Below are 26,188 nucleotides of genomic sequence, written 5' to 3' on the forward strand. Positions count from 1 at the left end.
ATCAGGTTCAAAGCGAGATGGATCAGGAGCCCAACTTGATGGAATTTTGGATTTGCTTGGCATCTTCTTAGGACTTGGTGGAGTAGCTGGAGATGGATCAAGTCCAGCTGGGCTTGGCACCCTAATTGGACTAGGCATCCTTATGGGACTAGGTGGATTAGGTGGAGATGGATCAGGTCCAGTAGGGCTTGGCACCATAACTGGACTTGGCACCATTATTGGACTAGCTGGAGTTTCTGGACTTGGCACCGTTATTGGACTGGCTGGAGTTGGAGTGGGCGACTTAGAAGAAATCTTTATGGATGTTGGGTTAAATGGTATAATTTCGAGATTTTCTCCAACCGGATAACTCGAAGGACTATGAAATAAAGTCTTTTTTATCATCTGTTATTCCTTGTAAATGGCTGCAAATTTGAAATAAAATGATATATTGTCAAATGAAATATAAAATTTTATCATATTTTTAAATGAAAACCCGTAATTCTACTACCTCATCATCATGAAGGTTTGCAAAAATATTGTTCACGTCTTTCTCACTATACATAAAATTACCGTCCCACCGAGTAAAACGTGGGCGGGATAGTTCATCCTCTACAGCGTGAATGATTGTATGTTCAAGAAACTATATCTGCAAAAAAATAAGACAACTCAGATTTCTATTAGAATTTCAAATTTAACATATACAATCATGACAAAACTAAATGTATCTCAGAGTAATGGTTGAACAAAAAAATAAATGTATATACTCACAATTACAATCATGACAAAACTATTGACATATCCTAGTGCGTATCCTCTTGACAGTTTACTTGCAACTGTATTAAATTCATTAACCAGGAAACCCCTAATAGATTCTGACCAGTTGTATGTGTTGAACCTATCAACATTTTCGGTAACTTCCAGGATTGATGTTGGTATACGGAAGTTTGAGGGATCGAATGAACTTTCAGGAACTGACTAATTTGAAGTTGTCACAGTTTTTCAACAAATGGATCTCCAAATTTCCGAACAAGTTGATTACAAACTTCTCTAAAAGTCGAAGTTTGGCATCTGAAATGAATCTTTGGAGTATATCCCTGCACATCAACTAATTAAAAAACAATTTCCAAATCGGATACCGAGTATAAAAGACAATCAATATCGAGTATTAAATAATACATATAAAAGACAATCGGTACCGAGCATAAAAGATGTAATAAGACAATCGGTACCGAGTATAGAACATGATTTGTACGATATAAGTGAGCTTATACCGAGTAATTTTTGTCAATACCAAGCAGTACCGAGCAATACCGAGCTATACCGATCAACATACCTGAGCTTATACGGAGTAATGGTTCTAAATACCGAGTAGTACCGAACAATATAAGTGAGCTTATACCGATTCACATCAAACATTTTGAAATGATTTCACTCGGTACTGAATCAATAATATATTTTTATTTTTTTATCTAAGGTTATATCGAGTATTAACCGCCAATACCGAGTAGTACCGAGTGATATTAACTGCCAAAACCAAGCAGTACCGAGCTGTACCGAGTGGAACCAATCGGCTTTGTGCAATACCAATCTGTACCAAGTAGTACCGACTTGTACTGACCACGAAACTCAGATTATTTTTTCATGAAAGATTGAAAGTTCATCAGCTACAGAAGCATTTTCTACGTAAACCCTAACCCTAAACATGTAAAAAGAGAAAATTTATTTGTTTCAGAAATAAACGAACTCATCTGAGGCATTGTTTCTCTGAAGTTATTCAAACGCAAATGCTTCGAACTTGGAACTTGCTTGGAACTTGGAAGAAGATGAACAGTTGCCGGAAACAAAACTTCGTCTATGAAAATGATGACTAAAGTGAAAGCCACTGCTCTTGATTTGAAAAATAATCATAATTTTCGAGTCCGCTGATCGGGGCGTCAAATTCAAAATTCGCACGGGCCATAAACCCAGTATTAGTCGGGCCAGGTCCGCGGAAATGGCCAAGCTACATGGCGCCTGTTTAGGGTCCACCAAATATAAAGCTACATCAGATTACCTAACCCATTAAAAATTTATAAAATTCTGAACGCTGTGTTCATCTGCAGAAGGGATCGAGCGTAGAGATAATGTATGCAAAACTCTCAAGGGTCGCTCGTATGCTAAAGTCGTCTCCAATCCAAGAGCTTTCGCAGCTCGCCCAAAGAATCGGCGCCATTAACCTGGCCGAGGGTTTCCCCGACTTCCCCGCGCCGCCAGATTTCAAGGCTGCCGCCGTCTCTGCCATCAACTCCGATTTCAATCAGTATAGGTTAATCACTCCTTTCCCACTTTTTTTGACTCATCCTCTTTTAGTTTCTGTCCGAAGAGTTGACGACTAAGCTAGGGTGCTAACAATAAAGTCTGCTGATTTAAAGTCATCCGATCATACTCAAATTGTCAGTAAGTTTGATTTGCTTTCTGGGTTGGGTGAAGTTGAGGCTTCAGAGCAATTGGGGGGGGGGGGGTATCGGGTGTCTGAGAAGGTTGTGGAGCCTTCAGAGCAAATGGGTGAAGGTTGTAGAACTCTGCTGAAGTTGGGATGCAGGTTACAGGATCTTCTAAAGTTGTGGAGGAAGATTCTAACAAATCGAGTAGGGAAGATGTTGGTGGCGGCGAGGGTGATTCTGCTTCTGTTAAGTGGAAGCTTGCTAAAGAGCTTAAAGGACTAGGTCCTATTAAGTTGATAACTAGAAGTAGGAAAAATGAATTGGGAAATAAAGAAAAATGGGGGCATGATTCCCCTCTTATTCTTTAATATGGCGGTTGCTTTTTTGAATTGTAGAAGAGCTAGGAAGAATAAAGCTTCTCTATATCTTAAGGAGTTTGTGAAAGAGTATGAGGTAGTTTTTGTGGGATTGTTGGAGACTAAATTAACTTCCATTGATAGGAAGGGAGTTAATTTGCTTATTGGCTTGGATTGGGACTTTTGTTATTTTCCTTCGGATGATTTTTCAGGAGGCATTTTTGGTTCTTTGGAAGTCCAATTTGGCTTCTTTTACTATTCTGAAATCTTCTTAGTGTATTATTGGTGATCTTAATATTCATAATAAAGGAAATTGGAGGATTTCTACTGTTTATGGGAGCTAGGATGTTCAAAAAAGAAGGGAGCTTTTGAGGGATATCGAAGAGTATTCTTCCAAAGACATTTCTTCGGTAATGGGTGGGGATTTTTCTAAATATTGGCTAAAGGTGATAAAGAGGGGGGAAAGAGTTTTGTATTTTCTCAAGGTTCCAAGGAGATGAAGACCTTTATAACTAATAATGACTTTCATGAAGTCGGATTTGTTAGTCCTACATTCACTTGGTGCAATAACCAGGTTGGTGGAGCTCGTATCTTGGAAAGATTGGATATGCGTTTTCTCAAATCTTCGACAATTGGTTCTTCTCAATTGATGGTGGTGCGTCATCTTACGAGGATAGCTTCAGATCATTGTCCTATTATGATTAATCTGCTGGATCAAATTCCTAAGACCAAGAAAATTATTAGTTTTGAAGATATATGGGCATCTTATCATGCTTCGGTTGGGATTGTTTCAAAAGCCTAGAATAGGGAAGCTTTTGGGAGCTATTCAGAAATTCTTAATACAAAGTTTAAAAGAACATTGAAATTCCTATTTTTTTGGAGTAAAGCTAAACTAAAAGATCTTAATAGGTTGAAGGATTGTCTCAAAAGGGAGATTATGGAATTACAAATGGAGGAATCTATGGAAGGGGGCCTCTCGGAAGATAAGGTGATGCTGCTCAGATCTAAGGTAAATGAGCTTAATAGTACCTTGGCTTTGTTGAACTCATGGTGGTGGCAGCGAGCTAAAGTTAATTGGTTGACAAATGGAGATAATAACTCCAGATTTTTTCAGTCATATGCAAATGCTAGAAGGAACTCTAATTGGATTTCTACGATTAAGGATGACAGTAGGCTTCTTGTTGAAGATCAGAACCAAATAGAAGAAAACTTTTTCATTTTTTTTTTTCAGAAATAAATGGCGTCATAGTGATTGCTTGTTGGATGGTTGACCTTCCCCATTGATGGTGCTGGATGATGAAGACATGGCTGTGCTTGAGGCTTAGCTTTCAGTGGAGGAAGTTATGGGAGTGGTAAGTGAACTTAGGGGACATAAATCCCCTGATATTGATGGTATCTCATACTCTTTCATTAAGAGTTATTGGCCCATTATTAAAAAGGATATTTGGAAGGCATTATATCATGTGTTTTCTACGGGTGCTATGGATGTGAATTGGAAGAAAACGGTTGTGGTGCTTATTCCAAAAGCTGAAAATCCAATGGTACCCGCTAATTTCAGGCCTATTAGCTTGTGTAAGTCAATTTATAAGTTGGTGGCTAAAGTTCTGTTGAATATAATGTATGGTATGATTCCAAAGCTCATCTCTAAAGAACAAGCTACATTTTTGAAGGGGCGGTCTATCTCAGAGCATGTTTTGCTGACTCAAGATGTTTTCCATAAATTCAGATTTTTTAAAGCAACAAAAGGCTTGGTTTCTTTTAAGATCGATATGGAGCAAGCGAATAATAGTATGGGGTGGTCCACTCTTAAGCAAGTCTTGAGGTATTTCGGGTTTCCCTTGAAGATCTCCAAACTGATTTTGGAATGTGTGGAGAATGCTAAATTTTCTGTGTTGATTAATGGAAAGTTGTTGTTGATTAATGGAAAGTATTCCAAGTGGATTGAGGCCAAAAGTGGGTTTAGGCAAGGTTGCCCACTATCCCCATTTTTGTTCATTTCATGCTCTCAGCTACTATCTACTGCTTTTATTTAGAAGGGTAATATGGTTGATATCAATCTTCATCCAGATAATCCTAGAATTTCTCATTTGCTATATGCAGATGATATTGTTATCTTTTCTAATGCTAGTATAAAGATGGTGAAGGAGGTTAGAAAGACTCTTATGGACTTTTGTAACTGGACTGACAGTGTATTAATTATCAGATATCTGTAGTTCTATTTGGCAAAGCTGTCAAGAAGAGGAAGAGAAAAACTATAGTCCGCCTAATGTGTCTTAGAACGGTTAAAGAGATGGTCTATTTGGGTGTGAAAATTGCTCTGAGAAGACTTGCTCGTGCTGATTTTCAATTTATCTTAGAGAAAACATTGGGGAAACTTAATGCTTGGGGGAATAAATTTATTTCCTTGCCGGAAAAATTTATTCTTCTTAAATCAGTCATATTATCGCTTCCTATTTTCCAATGCACTCATTCTCTTATTTGTAAGAGTATTCTTTTGGAGATTTACAAGTTGTGTAGAAACTTTATATGGCATAAATAGGATGTGAAGAATGGTATTCACTATGTTAGTTGGGATGTCTTGTGCAATCCGGTAAATTTGGGGGAACGTGGACTTCATTCTTGTATGAAGAAAGTGGGTCCACTTAGAGCAAAACTAGCATGGAATTTACTACTGAGATGGAATCCTTGTTCCATAAGATGTTCTCTATAAGGTATGGGTTAAGGAATGCTCACTCTGGTTCAAAGAAAGGTTCGTCTGCTGCAGGGAAGATTGTTGCAGATGGTGCAAATGCTCTTAATCCTATAATCAGACTGAAGGTAGCGGATGGTAGGTCCATTGATGTTCTCAATGATGTTTGGGTATTAGATAAGAGCCTTCTTAATTGGCCTACATTTGTTTCGATTCATGTGGACTCTGTCTGGATGTTGGATAAGTTCATTTTGAATGGGGTATGGAATTTAGAGGAGATTCAAAATTGTTTTGGTGAAGACTTGAACTTGCTGATCCGCAATACTAATATTTATTCTAAATTGTCTGAAGATCAAGTGGAGTTGATTCATCAAAGTTCGGGTAAAACTATTTCTGCTCTTGCTTTTGAAGTTTTGGTGTGTCAATCCCCTGTGTACCAAGGAGTTGGATAAAAAAACTCAAACTGAATCCACATGTGGAATCTTTCTGGTGGAGGATATTCCATAATGCCATCCCTACTTTTCAATTTCTGATGCATAGGAGATTGAAAGATAACAATGCTTGTCCTAGAGGCTGTTTGGAGATTGAAGATGATGAACATGTGGTGGTGGGGTGTTCGAAATTGGTGCAGGTAATACATATTTTGAATAAGTGTGGTTTTTCCATTCCAGTTTTTCATTCCCTGATTGAATGCAGTGAATGGCTGGAACGAAATGCTTCCAAACAACTTGTTTCATGTAGAATCTATTGTACTATGGTATTTTTGTCATGTAAGTCGAGAAGCAAAGGAGTATATGTTGGTAATGAAGATATCAATTTTGTCATTTCTTCGAACACGGTTAGTATTGCTTCTATAGTTAGTTCGGCAGGTTGTGGTGTTTTAAATTCGGGCTTCTGGGGGTCAATCAGCCTAACCGGCTGTTGAAGAGTTCTTGGCATCATCCTCCTCCTGATTGGATCAAAGTGAACATTGATGTTTGTTTGCTTTCACTTACAAAGCTAGTGTTGGAGGTGTTTTGAGAGATTACAAAGGAAGGTTCTTATTTGCATTCGGTTTCAGTGGGGTGCATTGGAACGTTTACCGATTGGAGTTGCTAGCAGTCCAGGACGTTTACTGATTGGAGTTGCTAGCAGTCCAGTCCTTGAGCCGATTCTTGCAGAAGTGGATGTTGGATTATAAAGGGATCATAGTGGAAGGTGATAATGTTAATGTAATCAAGTTTCTTCAAGGTTGTTCTAAAGATTCGTATGGTGGAGTTATTGAATACAAATGGAGGATTCTATTGTTCTTAAAGATTTTAATTATGTTTTTTTTATTTGTGTGGATAGGAGTTGTAATAAGTTAGCTGATCTATGTGTTAACATAGCTCTTAGTTATGACTTTGTTTGGGATGATTTTAGTTTGGATAGTATTCCTTCTTCTTTCTTTCTTTTGTTAAAGGAGGAATGTGATTCTATTAGTAGTTTTTAATAGTTTCTTTTCTTAATAATATTGCTGTTGCATTCTTAAAAAAAAAAGCTAGGGTGCTAACAGAATGCATTACAATAATATCTTGGAGTAGATGTATTTAATGGCACTCTTTTACGGTATTGAATCTTAACCTTGATTTTATTGAATGATACATTTGGATTCAGTTTTAAAGCTTAGCGTTCTCGGTACCCTTCTAAACTTTCTTGCTCTGGAGTAAAGGCATGTGCAAGGCATTTGTGAATTACTGGAAGAAAAAATGAAACGAGATCATGGCCTTCATATAAATCCACTCACTGATGTTGTGATCAGCTGCGGCCAGACCGAAGCATTTGCTGCATCTATATTTGCTGGTAAACTTTCGCATATTTTCTTTGGTGATCAATCTACCCTGCTCCTGCCCTGTCTTTATAGTGTAAAAAATTTATGTTGAATGAGGGCGAAATTTGACCTGGATTGGCAAATGCATTAGACACGAGTTACAGGGCATTGTATTGAAGATTGATGTCTTAGATTTAATAAGAAGTAAGATCAGATTTTATGGCTATTTATGGCATCTGAAAATTACTTGACAGTGATCGACCATGGGGATGAAGTTCTTTTGTTTGATCCTGCTTATGAAACATATGGGCCATGCATTTCTTTGGCTGGAGGAATACCTGTAAGTTGAACATCAATTTTACCTTGGATTTACTCCAGTATAATATCTGGATTCCATTTGCATACCCAGATATAGCCTTTAGTCATGATGTCAGTCACATAATTGACAAGATTATTGATGAAACCATTTTTGATAGCTGCAAACATAGAATTATATAACATGCTGTCCATGTGGATTGATGAACTCTTTTGTAAATTATATATTTTCCAAGTATGTTTATTGTTGGAGACAGTTTAACCCTCTTATTTCCTCGATTGAATTTTTCAGGTCTATGTGCCATTGGATCCACCTTATTGGACTTTTGACGTAGAAAAATTTAAAAAATCCTTCACAAGTCGGACAAAAGCTGTGGTTCTTAACAGGTTAGTATTTTTTAATTTTAACAAGTTTGTTTTAATCACTTTGAAATTATAACCACAACAAACTTTTACATATTTTGGGTAGCTGAGCCAAGATTAAGGATCGTTTTTGGTATTCGCTAAAATTTAAGCTGTTATTACTTAATAATATTAGCTTTGCCTCTGTCTAATAGCATGGTTTGGTATTGTAACCTAATGATGTTTGAATCAAATTTCATATGCAAACTACTGTGATTAGAAAACTACCATTATATATATGTTGCGTCCTAGAATATTTGCGGCGGAAGAAAAACATAAATTTTAGCGTCCCAGCTTTGTACGAAGATCCAGCACACAAACAGATGAAAGATAGGGGTGTAGCATTCATAAGAGCACCAGAGTTCTTACATGAAAACCCCTGAAAAGAGGGAAAAATCACGGGGCCTTTCCTATTTTAAGTGAATACACTTGGGTTTGCAGTTGATTACAATCGAGGCCCTTCCTTTTGGGGAAGGCCTTGGCTCGATGAAGTAAATATACATCATATATAGTGCATTACATGGTGAGAGTTGGAAGAAAAAGTATTGACTTGCTCGTTTGGTTGGCGGGATTATAGTTGGCGAGCCATGTAGGTCACTAGGTTGAAAGGATCGTAGTCCGGCGATAGTGGTCGGAAGGAACGTAGTCGGGCATTGGAGGTCAGAAAGATCATTGTCTGGAGATGGTGGTAAAAAGAACCATAATTGGCAGACGACGGAGGACGGAAAGGCCGTAGTTGGGCGACGGTGGTTATAAGGACTATAGTCGGTAGGCGACGAAGATCGGCAAGATTGTTGTTCAGCAATAATTGGTGGTCGGGTGAAAGTCAGACGACAGTTGATGGCCAGGCGGAAGATTGGCGAAAGTTTGATGACGGTCAATGGCCGAGCAGTGGTCAAGGAGGAGCTTGGTGGCAAGAGAGATCTTACAACTCTTCTTTCCCTTTCTTCTTCCTTTCCTCTCAATGAAGAATGAGGGGTCTATCTATAGTTTTTTGAGAGTGACATGACCAATAAATAGGGAGAAGATCAATGGCACGCTGGGAGTGGTTCAAATGGATGGCTGATATCGATTCCCTCGATTATGAATCGTTTATATAGTATTTGAGTGCCTTAATGATGTCAAAATTCATCGATATTGGCCTCGTTAAATTCATCTCGTCGAGCCGCTCGATTCAACTATAAGCATGTCACATTTGGATATCATTTGGTCATCCAATTTATGGTTTGAACCTTCCAAATATGCTTTGGGTCCTCGATTTGGATCCATTTGGGCTCATGTTGGATCGAATTTGGTATCTTTGAGTTCTTCTTTTCGAGATGTTCAGTTCGACAATAAATTTGCTGAAATCAGATCGGATGGTCCTAGATTTAATTTCAGAAGTTTCCAAGCTAAAATTTTCCTCAAGATTCATGCCCGATGAATATAATTTTCTGATTATATATATATATATATATATATATATACACACACACACACACACACACATTCCAACAAAGCTCTAATTTACTAATTTTATTATTGAAAATCATATGATTTTCTACAAAATCCAAGAAGAAGAAAGTTATTAATTCATCTCTAATATTTTGTGATTTGCATCTTCTATGGTCTGACGTTTTAAGAGTCTCACTTCATTCTTAGATGAACATTATTCACAAAACAAAATTCTATCATTTATTCTTCTTTTTAAAGATCACATATATGATTTTTTCTTTCAAAACAATTCAAGTAGTCCTTAGATTTAGACACACAATCAAGAAAATTTTGGATCACTGTACCATCATAGATAGTGTCATAATCTTAACTTTTTTTAAGCGCTTCATATTTATGATGACTTTGATCTGATGAACTTCATAATCTCTTTCATGATGCTTATAGTGGTTACCAATTACCATCATGAGTGTCACTAGAATAATAATTTTTAATAGGATTTTAAAATTGCTTATGGCTTCTATTATCTTTCTGGCTCTAAGACTATGGTTCCTAAGATTCCAAAGGTCTAAAGGGTTCATGTAGTTTCTAAGATTATTTGCTTATTTCAGGATGATGGTATTGGGACCTATCCTAAGAACATTTTTAATGGGGTTGAGGAGGCTGTGGAGGTGCCTAAAGTTCTAATGATGATATGTACTGATAGGTATATGATCAGGAAATTATTCCATTATATCAACTAATGTATTTGGTGGAGGTTGCCTCTTTTATGAGGCGTATTTATAATGGGATTACTACGCAAGGAAAGGAAACTCACAAGAGGCCCCTTCTCCTTGATTTCTAAATTGGTTGATTTAAAACCATAAATATGTGTTTTTCTAAAGATTAAAACACATCACCTCCATCTGGAAAGGAACACCACAGTGAAAAGGCCCTTTTATAGAACCTCATATCATTAATTAATGACTTAAAAGTAAGAAAATAGAATTACTAAAGAACCTTTTAATAACTTTCTAAATGACTCCATGGAAATAATTTCTCATCAACTCATCAACTTGATCATCATGGTCAGATCAAACATTGAAGGTAAGCAGTAGCTGTTATTTGTAAATTCTTAGAGATCCTTGATAGGATCAGTCATCTAAAGGTTTAACAAGGTACTGTGCAATAATATACATATAAATTTCATCAATGGATACTTTTTATTCTTTTAAACGGCTAATTTTATAATGTTGCAGCCCGCATAATCCAACTGGGAAAGTTTTCACCACGGGAGAACTTGAAGCCATTGCTGAAGCTTGCCGCAGCAGGGATTGTATTTGCATTACTGATGAAGTATGGAGCCCTGCTTAATTAAATTTCTTGAAGGAGGTTGCAAATGATAAAATGAGGCGAAAGCATTTACACTTTCTTAAGGCCAACAGAGTATTTTTTTTGGCAAGTGCTGAATTAAGCATATTGTAAATCAAAGGGTTTCCTTCCATTTTGATCGTAGTCATTGTCACGAGAAACAATTGACTGCAAAGAAAAATAGCTTAATGCATTCATAATAATAGAATATTTGAATATATATTTGAAGCCTAAAAAAATAAAGCTATAGTTGAAAGCTAACCACCCACAAAGTCATTATTTTAAAACATACAATCTTAAGATCACAAAACATTATTCATATGTTTAAAGGTTTTGATAGTTGATGCTAATTATTTCTTATGGAAGAACATTAAGATTTCCACTATAAGTTGAAGAATATCATTCTTTTGTAATTCTATTATTTTAAAATGTTTCTTTTTGTTGTGATCTCAACCTATAATGGCATATAATTCATCAAGCGGGTTGATTTTATGTTTGATGTAGATGCCACCAGCTGTTTTAGGTCATTTTTTTCATTAAATGCTGCCTACTATTAACCTGTGTTCTTATTTACTTCTATCAATATGTAGTAATGCTATTCAGTTTTTCCAGGTATATGAGTATATAACATTTGGCATACATAATCATGTGTCCATTTCTTCTCTTCATGGGATGCAAGAAAGGACCATCATCACATCATCATTGTCAAAAACATTCAGTGTCACAGGTGAGCATTATTTCTTTTCATCCTAGCTTGCAATTATTTCAACTTTTTTTAATAGGAGATTTACCGCATTAGGATTGTCTAGTTCTATTTTGAGTCAGCTTTTTGAATCACTTATTACCCACGATACAGCATGCGAATTCATTTCTTTTTTTCTATTTTTCTCTTTTCTATTATAAAAAAATACGAGAAGAAGTCCGAATAACCCATTGATTATTTGTATGTGACAAATTTTGACATTTTTCTAATTTAGTTTCCTTTGATAGAAATTGATTAAAATTCAGATATAAAATATATCTTGATTTAATTTCTTGAACTTTCAAAATTGATTTCAATTGTGTTTGACAGACCATTTGAGATTAATTTTGCATGGTCGAGGGGACTAGATTACGAAAATTTTGATATTCTGGGATTAATTTAACTCAATGATAGTTGGGGGATTATTTTGAATCTTTTTTTCTTAAATTATGATTAATGAGCATATACGTGAAAGGGTTGGAGTAGCACCAGTGGAACATAAGATTAGAGAGTCGCCTTAGATGGTTTGGTCACATAAAACAGTGGCCTTCCAATGACCTGCTTAGGAAAGTAAATGTATTAGGTTTGACTTATATTAATAAAAGTAGAGGTAGAACTAAAAAGACTTGGTTAGAAAATATTAGTAATGACTTTTCTTTATTATATTTAGATGAAAATTTGACTCTTAACATGACACAATGGAGAAAAAGGATTCATGTAGCCGATGTGATGCAAGACATATATGAAAATATGATTTGGATAAGGATTTTGCACGCTTGATGATTAAGAGCAAGTTAACTAAGCTTTATGGTGAGTTAAATAATGAAATAAAACATAAAGAACGGTAAACATAAGCTTAGGCCAAGTTACTTGCAAGAAGTAAAAATCACATAACAATCATTTACTCTTGACGTTGCAAACAAAATGAGTTTCAACAAGAAATCCCTAATCTAATAATAAGAGTAGTGCTATGAAAGATCTCTCACACAACTCCTACTAAATACTAGGCTTTAGCAGGAAAAATTAACACAACTTTCCATGAGTCAATTAGAACTACAATTGAGAGCGACTAAAAGATAAAATAGTAGGAGGAAAGATCACCCAAATAAACAAGACATTCAAAGCTCCGGTGTGGTGTTTATGTGCTTGAGCGGAAGTAGAAAGCAACCTCGATTTTTCTCGATGTCGTTGGATAGCAATCTGAACTTTAAAGCCAGAGAAACAACAATAGGAGATGTCTATGATTGCTGGACAGCAACTTTGATACTTGGGAAATTCTGGACAGCAAGTAGCCAATCTGGGACAGCGATTCTGGATAGTTCCGGGCAGCAACGGTAGCTCCCAGAGGGGTTGGACAGCAGCGAACTGCTGCTGGATTCTCTGAACAACAAATAGGTGGTCTTGGACAGCAGCTCTCTTGGGTTTTGGAAGGGTGGACAGCAACTAATAGCATCCAGAAATTTCTGGACAACAAGCAAAAGATGCGTAAATAGCAGCACATGAAGATTGGGAAAGCTTTCTCCCAAGAATCTAAGTGGGAGAAGGCAAGGGAAGGTGGCCGGCCAAGGGGGAAGAGGCTTGGGGAAGACTGGGTTCAGGTTTTGGGTGAATTAGGCTTAGAGTTTGGAAGAAGATTGTGGAGGGAAAAAGCTGAGATTAATTCTCAAAAAGAAATGTGTTGTTTTGGAACTTAATTTAAGTAGGTTATGGGATGAGGGAGGGGGCGGGTAGGCTAGAGCTGAGTTCGGAAGTATTTCCATAGTGAGGGGCTGATTTTATGGGAAAGAAATAATGAGGTGGGCAAGAGGAGGGTTCGGCCAAGAGAGAGGGGGAGGGGTGTGTGTGTCTATATTCAATGTATTTGGGGTTAAGGCATTAATTACTCAATTAATTCAGATTTGAATTAATTGATTTATTTAATTGTCTTTCCAAAAATAGGATTAATGAAATAGGAAGGATTTGAGATTTCAATTTTAATTATTTCAAATTCAAACTTCTTCCAAAGATAGATGGAGTTAAATAAGGAAAGTGGAGCTTTAGGAAACAATTTTGAAGAGGAGGGGTATGGGGGCCGGCGACTTGATGGAAGGGATAGGGATTTAAAGCAAGTGTCTATGGCTTGCTTAATAGGTAATCTTCAATTAGGTAAGTGAAATTAAATCTCATTCAATTAAAGATTGATTTGAGATGAGATTTAAATACTTTCCTAAAATAGATTTCTTATTTTAGGAAAGATTTTGAATTTCAAATCACTTAGATTTGAATTCAAATTTAATCCTAATTATAGGCAATCTATATTAGGAAATAAGGGAAAAGGGGGGAAAGACTAAAGTGGGGCCGGCGGTTTGTGGTTGGGTCGTGGATGGTGGAGGGGAAAGAGGGGGAGCTGCGGGTGGGGGTGGCGCGGGGCTTAACTGATGGTGAGGGTGGGTTTATGGTGGCCGACGGCTTAAGGTGGGGGGTTGGTTGGGGAATCCAACGGCTAGGAGGAAAGGAGATGGAAAGAAAAAAGAACGATAAAACAAATCATGAACCCGGCCGTCTCCAAGGTTGGTGGGTGATCCATTTTCTCTCCCTAGGGATTTCTCCAAAGCTCTCTCCTAGAACTCTCACAATTCGAAGAACACATGTGCAAGAAATTTTTCATAATTCATTCATTAACCCTCACTCAAAGAAGAAGAGGGAGGTTTTAAATAGCCTATACAATGAGAAAATCAAAGTACTACAATGCCCCTAGGGCTTACACATATCTAAGCCCTTAAGTGAGGGCAAAAATAGGAAAATAGAATAAAACTTCATAAATAAAAAAATTAAGACATTAATACTAAATACGAAATCAAAAGTATAGCGGTGAAATTGTGGCCGTAGATCGACGGCCACGCCTCTAATAAATCTTCAATGTCCTGATGTCCTCATCACTCTCCCGGGGTAGAAAAAAGACTCGACTATGTCGAGTACGCATCCCGGGTGCTGTCGTAGAACTCTAGTGCGTTTGGGTCGATCTGCTGAAGCTCCTCGCGCTCTGACTTTATGTCCTCTGACTCGGACTTCCTTCTCCACCTAATCAAATACCTTATTCGATCACCCTCTTTTGTAGAAATAATATCATCACTTAAAATCATGCTAACCTTCTCCGCTATAGGTACTTCAGAAATATTTGGGAGTGGAGGTAAGCTTGGGTTCTACATGACGTGGCCACACAAGACTTAAATTGAAGTGGATTTGGTGGGTTAAACTCAAGATCCTCATAGGCAACCAGATCTTCTATGTTAAAGTGGTGGGGGCAAGAAATATAAGGAGCCTATACCTCGCCCACACGAATGATTGATCCTTAAACCGACGACCCACTAAATCACGAATGATGCGAATAAGATGAGGAAGAACAAATTCTTACATTTCAAATTAAACTAAAGAAGAAGAAATTAAAATACTACAAACGATGATCTAACAAACTCGAATCGTAATTAAAAGACACCCTAAAGTTGCTTCACAAGAGAAGAGGGATACAGGTTGAGTGGCACTTGCGGAGAGACGAAAGAGATGAGAAGCCGAGACGAAAGGTTGAAAAGAGCTCGCAAGATTTCCGGAGGGGATGAGAAAGAAGACGGACAAAGCTCGCAAGCTTTTCCAATGAAACCCGCAGGTTTACATTTCCAAAAATCACATATCATTCACTATTTCAAACATTACAAGTCCCTCATATTTATAGGTATGAAAGGAGAATACAAAAGGACACTAACAATGAATTCACATAGGAATTCTAAACATCACAAACATTAAAACCCAAATGCTTTTCACAGAAAAATAGCCCAAGCCCAGGAACCAAAGGAGCAGCCACGGGAGCTAAGGAGGCCGCATGGAACCAAGGCGCCATAGCCACAAGAAAACACCTAGGCTTGGAAAACCAGCAGCCGGCCGGAAATCCAAGGGGTAAAGGCACAAAAAACAATAGCCCATGGTGGAAGCCAAGGAGCCACACATGGGAAACAACACTTCTTGGAATTCCAAAGGCCGGTTTGGAGTTCCAAGGGACAAACATAATTAAAGACAAAAACAATAAAAAGTACATTTAATAAAAGATAACTATGAACTAAAATGTTAGCTAATAATGAGCTAACCCTTAGTTCAATAAGTGAACTAAAGACCAGCTCATAAATGCACAAAAAATTTCAGCTCAATTTTGATTGAACTTGTAAACTCGGGGGAAGCCAAAATTGATTTATTTTGGACATTAGTTGACCCCCCCTTTATCTACATCATAAAGGAGGGATTAATATTGAATTATGTAGGCAGATCCACCCCGTAAGCATTGTCGTTGATTCTCTTGATTATTTTTAATTGCCCCGCACTTTTGGCTTGTAACTTATTAACAGATCCTTGTGGGAACCGTTCCGGACGAATCCACACAATCACTAAGTCACCAACCTCAAAAGTTTTAAATCTTTGTTTAAAATCAACAAGAAGCTTATAATTAATGTTGTTCTGCTTAATTTTACATGCAATTTCCTTATGTAGATCATGCAAATGCAATGCACATCTAGATGCAGACTCAGACATCTTATACCTAGGACACATGGGTATGAGATCTATCGACGGCCTAGGTTTGAACCCATAAACAGTTTTGGTGGGACTTAAACCATTAGTACAGGTCACTGAATCAAGGTAGATGAGTTCGACAGTGTGGAGTTTGGATATGGAGCTCCAGGGACTAGATCTAAAACATACTGGATGTCTCTAATAGGAGGCAATTGTTCGGGAGGATCGTCAGGGAAGACATCAACAAGTTTACTAAGTATGGGCTGAATCTTCTGAGGGACCGGTTCGTCAGACTCAGTGGAAGTCTCACGACCGACTAAGGCTTGCAAAGGTGTGCTTTAGGTTATGGCAGCTATCAGGTTCATTCCTTTCTTAGATTTGACAGGTTTCGATCCAGGATCATTTGTAACCCGAGGCTGTGATTTCAAAAGTTGATCTTTTTTCCTTCATGTTCAAACACGCAGGTGTTTGAATGCCCATAGATGTGGACATCGTTGTCAAATAGCTAGGGACGACCTAAAAGGATTTGTCCAACATTCATAATCAACACATCACACCAAACATTCTCCTTATAGTCAGCGAAGGAGATAGGTATGAAGCTTCGTTCATTTACCTCCAAGGCAGTGGTGTTGACCCAAGCTACCTTATAGGGGTTGGGGTGAGGAACGATAGACAGGCCAAGCTTAAACACCATGCTGGCGGAGACAGCATTGTTGCAGTTGCCACGAGTTCTTATCCTTGATTTTGGTCAGGGGCGGATCCAGTCTTTTTTTTAGGGGGGGACTCAATATATAAAAAAGTAAATACTCCCATTTTCATTAGCAAAATTCTAAGTAATACATTGAATTTCATTATAGTTTATGAAATAAAAAAGAAAATTACAAACTTTGCATTATACTTTGCATTTTCTGATAATGTTGCATAATGACTTCATTTGGAATAGAATCAAATACTTCTTTTTCAATATATGACACTAGACAGTCATTGAGCCAAGCATCACCCATTTTGCTACGCAGTCGATGTTTAATAATCTTCATTGCAGAAAATGCTATCTCTACCGTAGCAGCAACAACTGGTAAAGTCAGTGCCAAAACAATAAGTCTATAAATTAGGTGAACTATAAATCTTTTTTTGTTCTTTTCCTAGCAAGTAACCACTGAACCATGAAGAAAGGAAATTCTATTGATGTAAAACCAAAACCTAGGAAATAAAGTGTTGACCTCAGACCTTAGATCAAGATTATTTTAGGTATTCCGCTTCCTTGATGATTACCTACCTGCTTCCTAGGCTAATCGAAGGGACAAACAATCCTTTTTCCTTTTTTTTTTTTTTAATTTTTTTTTTATTTTTTTTTTTTAAACAATCCTTTTTCCTTATGCTAGGCAAAATCAAGAAGAGGAAGGAAAGTTTAGTTCATACTAAAAGAATCAAGCATAAAGAAAGATAATTAATACTGTGTTTCTATGTTTATAATAGAAGAATCGAAGGGACATACAATCATTTTTCCTTCTTCTAGGCCTTGTGCGTGTGATCTGGGTGGATCGAATGCCTAGGTTTCTACTTTCTATGTTTTAAGCAAAACAATGAATACTGCGTTTCTATGTTTAATGGCAACAAATATTTTTTGCTGAGTTGAGCTACCAAAACTTTCCATTATCAATGTTCATGTTGTGTGATGAAAGTCAAGATGCTAAAACTCAAAGCTGTTTAAAACATATCGGAGATGTCTTTGGCAAATGGCAACAAATCTAATCAAAACTATTTTTTCAAGATGGAGGTAAGTAAAACCTGCTGTAAGCACGGTGAAGGCAACAAATCGAATCCCATATCATAAGCATTTCATATTGTCATTTGTCAAACCGAAATTTTTCAAGAATAAAACTTACCTTTAAAATGGTGATGGTAGATGGGAACTGGGAGGAGATGGCTGCGGCGAGCCGGCGATCTCTTTACAAAGACACGAAGATGAAGGCTACGGGTAGCGTCTGCGAACAAGATTGCTCCGCCTGTCTGGCGATCTCTTCAGTCTTCACGAAGATAGCTGCGGGCACGCATAAGAAAACTGCGAACAAGTAGGGCACGGGGCAAAGTCGGTCACGATGGGATGATTTAGGGCAATAAATTTTTTTTATGGGGGGAAAAATTCCTAAATTACCCCTCCACTATAGTAATTTGTTTTATTTAGGGTGGGCATTTTCCCACTCTTAACAGAGCGTGGATTTGCCAGTGATTTTGGTGTAGGTGTGAAAGATCCTAGTCCTACGCCAGTCGTCAGTGGTAACGGGTTGTGACAGTGCGCATCTCACCACGCAGTTGGGAGAAGTGTCAATTTTTTGAATGTATTGGATGATAGTAGTGTCGTCATCCTCAAAGAATTCAACATCGTTGTCCACTTGGTGAATCTGGTTGACTTCGGGCTCGAATTTCGACTCAGTATCTCTTCGATAATATTGATTTTGTAGGGACTAGAGCACTGAGAGCCGATATGCCCATACCCCTGACATCTAAAGCACTTGGTCCCGGGGTTGGACCGCGGGGTATCCGGAGTGGGAGGCTTACTTCTAACATCAGGACAGGGGGTGGAGGGACCAGACGAGGGTCGGGTATTGCTTCCTGGGATCAGCTGGGCAGTGGGGGTGTGAGGAGTGGCACTACCAGAAGGTCTGTAGGAAGGCCTAGAGTCATGGGCTCGACTCGGGTGTTGGGAACTGGTTTCCTCTAGATCTAACACTAAGCTGTAGACGTTCTCAAGGTAGTGATGGTCCAAGTGAACAACTCGTTGCGAAGATCCTCTCGCAACTCAGTACGAAACATGAACAAGATATGCGTGGGGGTGATAGAGGTCTCTCATTTGCAGCGAATCAGGTAGTCATTAAAAGACGCTATGTACTCCTTAACTGTTTTGTTACCCTGAGTCAACCTATTCCACCTATCCAACAATTTGGTGAAGTATGAGGGAGGCGGGTACTTCTGCTTAAGCTCACGTTTCATGGATGGCCAATCAGTGATGGGATACTCATTTCGGGCTTATCTAATACTTTCTAAATTGGAACAAAATTGACTCACCCTACCCGTGAGCTTCATCTCAACAAAACTAACCTTCCTAGCTTCGGAAATATTGTACCACTTAAAGAAACTATCCATCCCTTTCAGCCAATCTAGAAAAAGTTGTGCATCTAAGGTTCTGTCGAAGGTAGGAGCATCAACATTGAAATTTTTAATCAGTGGAATATCAGGGTTGAGGTGACAATCGTGTCCATAGTGGGGAGCTTGATGAGGGGCATGAAGAAGTCCCTCATCTTGGTAGGTGTCGTCCTCATACATGGATGGAGGTCTAGAAGGTGTGTAAGGGGAGGGTGGTTCCTACTTTAATCTAGGGCATTGAAGCGTTCCATCATTTGACGATGGAGGTATGCTAAGTCAGTCTGGTTTTCCTTTAGTTGTTGGCTAATGTACGTTATTCAGTTGACCTGCCAACAAGTCTAAGGTCCTGCCGAGTTGTTCCGGGTCCATTTAGGAGACACTACCAATTACTAAGGGTTGTAGGGGTTGGATGGACAGCACCTAAACCTATATGGAATGCTCCTAAAGGCTTGCTAATAGATGCAAAATGTGATGGACAGCAAATATGCAATGTATTAAATGATAAAAATGCAATGTTAGAACAAGTTGCTAAGCTTAACAGTGGGAATTAAAACTCTAGATGGATTCTAGTACATGCAACTAGAGCAAGCCATGCTCTGATATCAAATGATGCAGGAAATATATAAAAATATGATTTAGATAAGGATTTTGTATGCTTGATGATTAAGAGCAAGTTAACTAAGTTTTATGATGAGTTAAACAATGAAATAAAACATAAACAGCGGTAAACACAAGCTTAGGCCAAGTTACTTGCGAGAAGTAAAAACCACATAACAATCAATTACTCTTGACGTTGCAAATGAAATGAGTTTCAACAAGAAATCCCTAATCTAACAATAAGAGTAGTGCTATGAAAGATCTCTCACACAACTCCTACTAAATACTAGGCTTTAGTGGGAAGAATTAACACATCTTTCTATGAGTCAATTAGAACTACAATTGAGAGAGACTAAAAGATAAAAGATTAGGAGGAAAAATCACCCAAATAAACAAGACATTCAAAGTTTTGGTGTGGTATTTATGTGCTTGAGTGGAAGTAGAAAGCAACCTCGATTCTTCTCAATGTCATTGGACAGCAATCTGAACTTTAAAGCCAGCGAAACAACAATAGGAGATTGCTATGATTGCTGGACAGCAACTTTGACGCCTGGGAAATTCTGGACAGCAAGTAGCCAACCTGGGACAATGATTCCTGACAGTTCCGGGCAGCAGCAGTCTCTCCCAGAGGGGTTGGACAGCAGCGAACTGCTGCGGAGTCTCTGAACAGCAAATAGGTGGTCTTTTGGACAACAGCTCTCTTGGGTTTTGGAAGAGTGGACAGCCACTATTAGCATCCAGAAATTTCTGGACAGCAAGCAAAGATGTGTAAACAGCAGCACATGAAGATCTGGAAAGCTTTCTCCCAAGAATACAAGTGGGAGAAGGCAACGAAAGGTGGCTGGCCAAGGGTGAAGGCTTGGGGAAGATTGGGTTCAGGTTTTGAGTGAATTAGGCTTAGAGTTTGGAAGAAGATCTTGGAGGGAAAAGCTGAGATTAATTCCTAAAAAGAAATTTCTTGATTTGGAAATTAATTTAAGTAGGTTATGGGATGAGGGAGGGGGCGGGTAGGCTAGGGTTGAGTTTGGAAGTATTTTCAAAGTGAGGGGCTGATTTTATGGGAAAGAAATAATGAGGTGAGCAAGGGGAGGGTTCGGCCAAGAGAGTGGGAGGGGTGTGTGTGTCTAGATTCAATGTATTTGGGGTTAAGACATTAATTATTTCAATTAATTCAGATTTGGATTAATTGATTTATTTAATGGCCTTTCTAAAAATAAGATTAATGAAATAGGAAGGATTTGAGATTTCAATTTGAATTATTTCAAATTCAAACTCCTTCCAAAGATAGATGGAGTTAAATAAGAAAAGTGGAGCTTTAGGAAACAATTTTGAAGAGGGGTATGGGGGCCGGCGGCTTGATGGAAGGGATAGGGATTTAAGGCAAGTGTCTATGGCTTGCTTAGTAGGGAATCTTCAATTAGATAAGTGAAATTAAATCTCATTCAATTAAAGATTGATTTGAGATTTAAATACTTTCCTAAAATAGAATTCGTATTTTAGGAAATATTTTGAATTTCAAATCCCTTGGATTTGAATTCAAAATTAATCCTAATTATAGGCAATCTATATTAGGAAATAAGGGAAAAGGGAGGAAAGACCAAAGAGGGGCCGATGGTTTGCGGTTGGGCCGTGGATGGTGGAGGGGAAAAGAGGGGGAGGTGCGGGGCTTAGCTGACGGTGAGGGTGGGTTTATGGTGGCCGGCGGCTTAAGGTGGGGGGTTGGCTAGGGAATCTGGCGGCTAGGAGGAAAGGAGATGGAAACAAAAAGAATGATAAAGCAAACCCCGAACCCGACCGTCTCCAAAGGTTGGTGGGTGATTCGTTTTTCCTCCCTAGGGATTTCTCCAAAGCTCTCTCCTAGAACTCTCACAACTCGAAGAATACATGTGCATGAATGTTTTGATAATTCATTCATTAACCCTCAAAGATGAAGTTGGATGCTTTAAATAACTTATACAATGATGAAATAAAAGTACTACAATGCCCCTAGGGCTTACACATACCTAAGCCCTTAAGTGAGGGCAAAAATAAGAAAACATAATAAAACTTTATAAATTAAGAAAAAATTAATACATCAATACTAAATACAACAACAACATCAAGCCTTTATTCCACTACGTGGGGTCGGCTACATGAATCCTTTTTCTCCATCGTGTCCTATTAAAAGTCAAATTCTCGTTTAAATCTAAAAAAGAAAGGTCATTCCATTTATCTTTGACATGCCGTTATTTTTTGAACAACATCTTATTTATATTCACTTTAATATTTATTGATTGACCTCTTTTTTTATGATATTATGTGACAATATTGATTAAAGTTTGAGATGGATCATGGAAAATGTGTTTTAGGTTATGAAAAATTTTTATTGCATTTTTTTTTGTTTCACAAAAAAAGATTCTCAATAGTAAATCAACTCTGGTACTCATTAGTTTTATGACATTTCTATCAATTAGCTTGTCACTTTTTTCACATAGCTTTTGCTTTAAGTCAATTCAACATTCAATTCCTCAAAGTTTCATTCAAACTTTTTAACCTAGTATCAATTTAATTTTGTTATTTCTTGTTTATATATTACTACACATGATACCATTCTTTTCACAACTATCAATATGAAAGGCTCAAGGCATTTCTTTCCTTGGCATCTAAGTTAGAGTCATAGCAAGTGTTTATGTAGAACTTCTTAATATTATGTTAGTGAATATCTTGATCATATTTTTTTAAATCTATTAGAAGATTATTTGTGTTATATCAATGAAAAGCTAAACAAACTAGAATATTAACGAAGGCAAATTTAACCCTTCAAAGGGTTGTACTTAAAGAATTCATGACATCAACACCATTTTGGCGAATAACTGCTTAATAAAAGGTATTTTTTGGATTGTTGTTGTAGAAATGTTAAGATCTCTCTCATTAAAAAAAATTAATGACTTACAGCATCTATAAAAACTTAAGCGGTTAATAAAAGACAAATAAACAAAAGTTGATAGTATAGATGGTTCAAAAAAGAACATGCATTCTTGAAATATGATAGGATATAAGTACGCACAGAAGATTAGTGCATGTATAGACAATATAGACTTAAATATATAGCATGAAGATATGTGCTCGTTAAAATAAAAAATTTATAATATTTGTATTTTTCTAGCATCCACTAGAATAAGCTCAAGATCTAGATGAGTTAGTTAAGCATTGGAGAACATAAGTGCATAATGAACTACAAATTTAATATATTATGTGCATTACATTTTATTTATGTTATGTGCATTATATTAAATAATATACTATTATTATGGAATAATATAATATTATATGACATTGTTATATAATAGTACGTATACTATGCATATAATTATATATTATAACACATGATTAATATATATATATATATATATATATATAAACCATGTTTTATTATGGAAACCATAGTTATTATTACTATGGTATGCTATATTTACTATAATCATTAATGCATTATATAACATAAAGATATAACTATTGTATATATTATTATGCAATTGTAATGTATTTATTGTTATAATTTTGTTAATTATACATATATTAATATTTTACTTTATGTTATGACTATGGTTATGCATATAATATACATTGCATAGTTGTGTACATTAATATGTTATAATTAATGTAAATATTACCTGCCAAAAAAGTTGTCTTTTCCCTCTATATAAGGAGATGTATTGTGTAGTCTAGTGTGCATGTTTGGAAACCTGAGTTTGTAAAATAGTTTGGAGCCTAAATAAAAGCTAAAAGCTTCGTTGGTCTTCTAAGTTTTATTTTCTATTTATGCTATTTCTATTTTAAAATATTTTTTGTCTTATATAAATAAAGGAAATGTTTGGTTATGATTGTACTATACATATAAGTAAAAATTTCTCGCATTCCATACTTAGATCAAGTTAACATTTGTGAGTGAGATAGTATGCATTGTAACCCAGAAGCTTCTAGATTTCCACTTTTGAAATGTTAGGTGTTGATTCAACCGTTCTGAATAAATTTCTATTATTTGATTTGGGCAATGTCAGTAAGTAATGATGTATGACATAATTTTTCTATAGGTATATGTTGAAGGTTAGTGCACAAGAGATTATTTGAGACCATATATCATTTAACAAGATTTCATGAAATTCATGAGATTTCATGAGCACATGAGCAATTTGCAAGACTTATAAGAAATTTGAGAACTAGAGCAACCTGTAGATTATAATGTGACACCGTTTCTAGATTGGAAGGTGTCAAGGACGGATTCTTAATATCATAGCATGAAGAGTTTATAAAGGTACTTTACAAATCGAGAAGAAAAATACCTTTTTGATTAGGGATAATTGATAAGATATGTAGTGACACTTAACTTATTTAATTATAGTATCTCAAAAAGCCAATTATAATCTCATGTGCACGAGTTAAATAAGGATGAGAAAATAGTGCAACTAGGCATATGTAAGGGCGTTGATTGGATATTAACTAATATATTATAGTTCATACATTAAGTTTATAAAATTGTAATAAACATCTATATCTATATACTAATATAATGTCCACATCCATATTTAGATAGTGTAACATCTGTGACTGATGTGTAGTGATTTGAGGCGTGTAATTATTGCTTTTAAAGCTGGTACTATTGTGCAAATTCCTTGGCCTTATTCAAGGTTGTTGTGGCATTGATTGTTGACTTGGTTTTTGCACAGAATATGTATGCTATAGTTGAATTGGAGATGACATTCCAAAATTTCCATGGGTAGTAAGAAGTCGACAGCATTGATCTTAGAGTCATCCCAAATGGTACAACAACAACATCATAGTTGAGTTTTCTGTGATAAATCCCCTCAGCTTCTAATCAAATGATGGCCAATGTTGAACATATATTGGGGTGCCTTGATCAATTGCATTCCCTAACAGTATCATACCTGTTAAGATAAAAAGAGGTGAATCAGCATATGTGGATGGTCCAATATGTCACTTAGATGGATGGGCTCCATCATTGAAGCATTTGATATTCAAAGATTGCTGATGCACTAAGAATGTTACCTCTAGTGTTGTCCCTAAATTTGGGTCCTTAGCATGCATTACACGTCGCACATTTCTTCATGATGCCTTTTACTTGTTCACTATAAGTTGAAAGTACCTTGCTTCTTCCTTCAGCCACCTAAATATATGGTTGTTGGTCCTCCTTGTATAGTAGAAATCACACTGTAATAAACATAAGTATTAAAAATTATTGTAAATGAGAAAATTTAAATTGTCATATTATCTATTTTGATATATACTAGTAATCTCTCCTATAAAGCCCTGTGGTATTAACTGTTTGGAAGATTACTTGAGTTTATAGGAGACATAATGAAGCCTATGGTCAATACCATCACATGTATCTCAAAAAGAGTATGATCCTTGTCCTCATCATCTTGATCATGCATGCCTGACAATATAAACTAGTATGTTGCCCCACAACTTTATGTACCTCAAAGTAATTTGTGTTTGTTTTCCTGTTATTATCAACTCGTTTAAACCTAGCCTTAGTGGGTTAAAAGTTTTTGTTGTGCCACACTAAACCATCTAATTATGTGATTTGGTATGTGCCACTCCATTCACATCCAGTTAATATATGGCATTCTAGATTGCCAAATTTGATGTTCGAACACATGTATTTTCCACACCCAGCCAAATCTGTTGTTTATATGGCTCCCAAATTACCTGGGCAAACATAACTTTACATATATTTAGAGACAAAAAAACTTAGATGTTAATAACCTTTGCATTAATAAATCATGTTACCAACCTAGTTTTAGAGAATTATGTTGATCTCATCTTTGGACACTTCTACTTACCGACACCATTGTACCATGTAGTAATTCTACTTATATAATGATGTTAATTTAATTTAAATTAAATGCATGACTAAAAGTCATTGAAATAGCAGTTGTTAAAAAAATACTTATATTTTGAATCTCTTTTGATTAGGCTTGATACATGCAGGCTTGGCCTGTTAATATATAAATGCTTTATTGCCTATATTGATTGCAGATGCAATATTGGGTGGCCTGTAAGTCCAAGTTATCCTCTTGAGTTTCAAAAGAATAACAAAAATAATAAAAAAAAGGGACATGAAAAGACTAAATAATTGTTAGATGAAGTAACAAATATGCTATAAATATAATGGTTTTGCATTGATTTGGATGTTAACATATACAATATGTCATTGTGCTATCAATTTGAGGACAGAACGTCCTTAAGAGAAGATGCAAATGAATTGGTTGGCTTTTAGAACTCCAGTGCTGATAGAGCACACTTAAGAAGAATGTTAGCCACAACAAAGAACTCAAATGATTCATTGCATTCCTCATGCATGTGCTTGATCGAATTTGGATGTTTTGATATGCTCTTAATGTTTCATGTATATATATATATATATATATA

At 36.6% G+C, this 26,188-nt stretch overlaps 1 protein-coding gene across 3 annotated transcripts in view; it reads left to right on the forward strand.

Annotated features, from left to right (window-relative positions):
* Nucleotides 1-2,059: 2,059 nt before the first annotated feature.
* Nucleotides 2,060-26,188, forward strand: part of LOC110107561 (probable N-succinyldiaminopimelate aminotransferase DapC) — a 52,695-nt gene continuing 28,566 nt past the window's right edge. For 2 of the 3 annotated variants that reach the window (XM_020837832.2, XM_020837833.2), the window contains exons 1-6: nt 2,060-2,287; nt 7,141-7,271; nt 7,494-7,579; nt 7,847-7,941; nt 10,626-10,722; nt 11,350-11,464. In XM_020837832.2, the coding sequence (XP_020693491.1) occupies nt 2,106-2,287; nt 7,141-7,271; nt 7,494-7,579; nt 7,847-7,941; nt 10,626-10,722; nt 11,350-11,464 (706 nt within the window). In that variant the 5' untranslated portion in view covers nt 2,060-2,105. Of the gene's footprint in view, nt 2,288-7,085; nt 7,272-7,493; nt 7,580-7,846; nt 7,942-10,625; nt 10,723-11,349; nt 11,465-26,188 lie in introns of all 3 variants that reach the window. The other variant, XM_020837834.2, reaches the window with a different exon arrangement.

Source organism: Dendrobium catenatum, unplaced genomic scaffold, assembly GCF_001605985.2.
Source record: "Dendrobium catenatum unplaced genomic scaffold, ASM160598v2 fragScaff_scaffold_693, whole genome shotgun sequence".
Lineage (NCBI taxonomy): Eukaryota > Viridiplantae > Streptophyta > Magnoliopsida > Asparagales > Orchidaceae > Dendrobium > Dendrobium catenatum.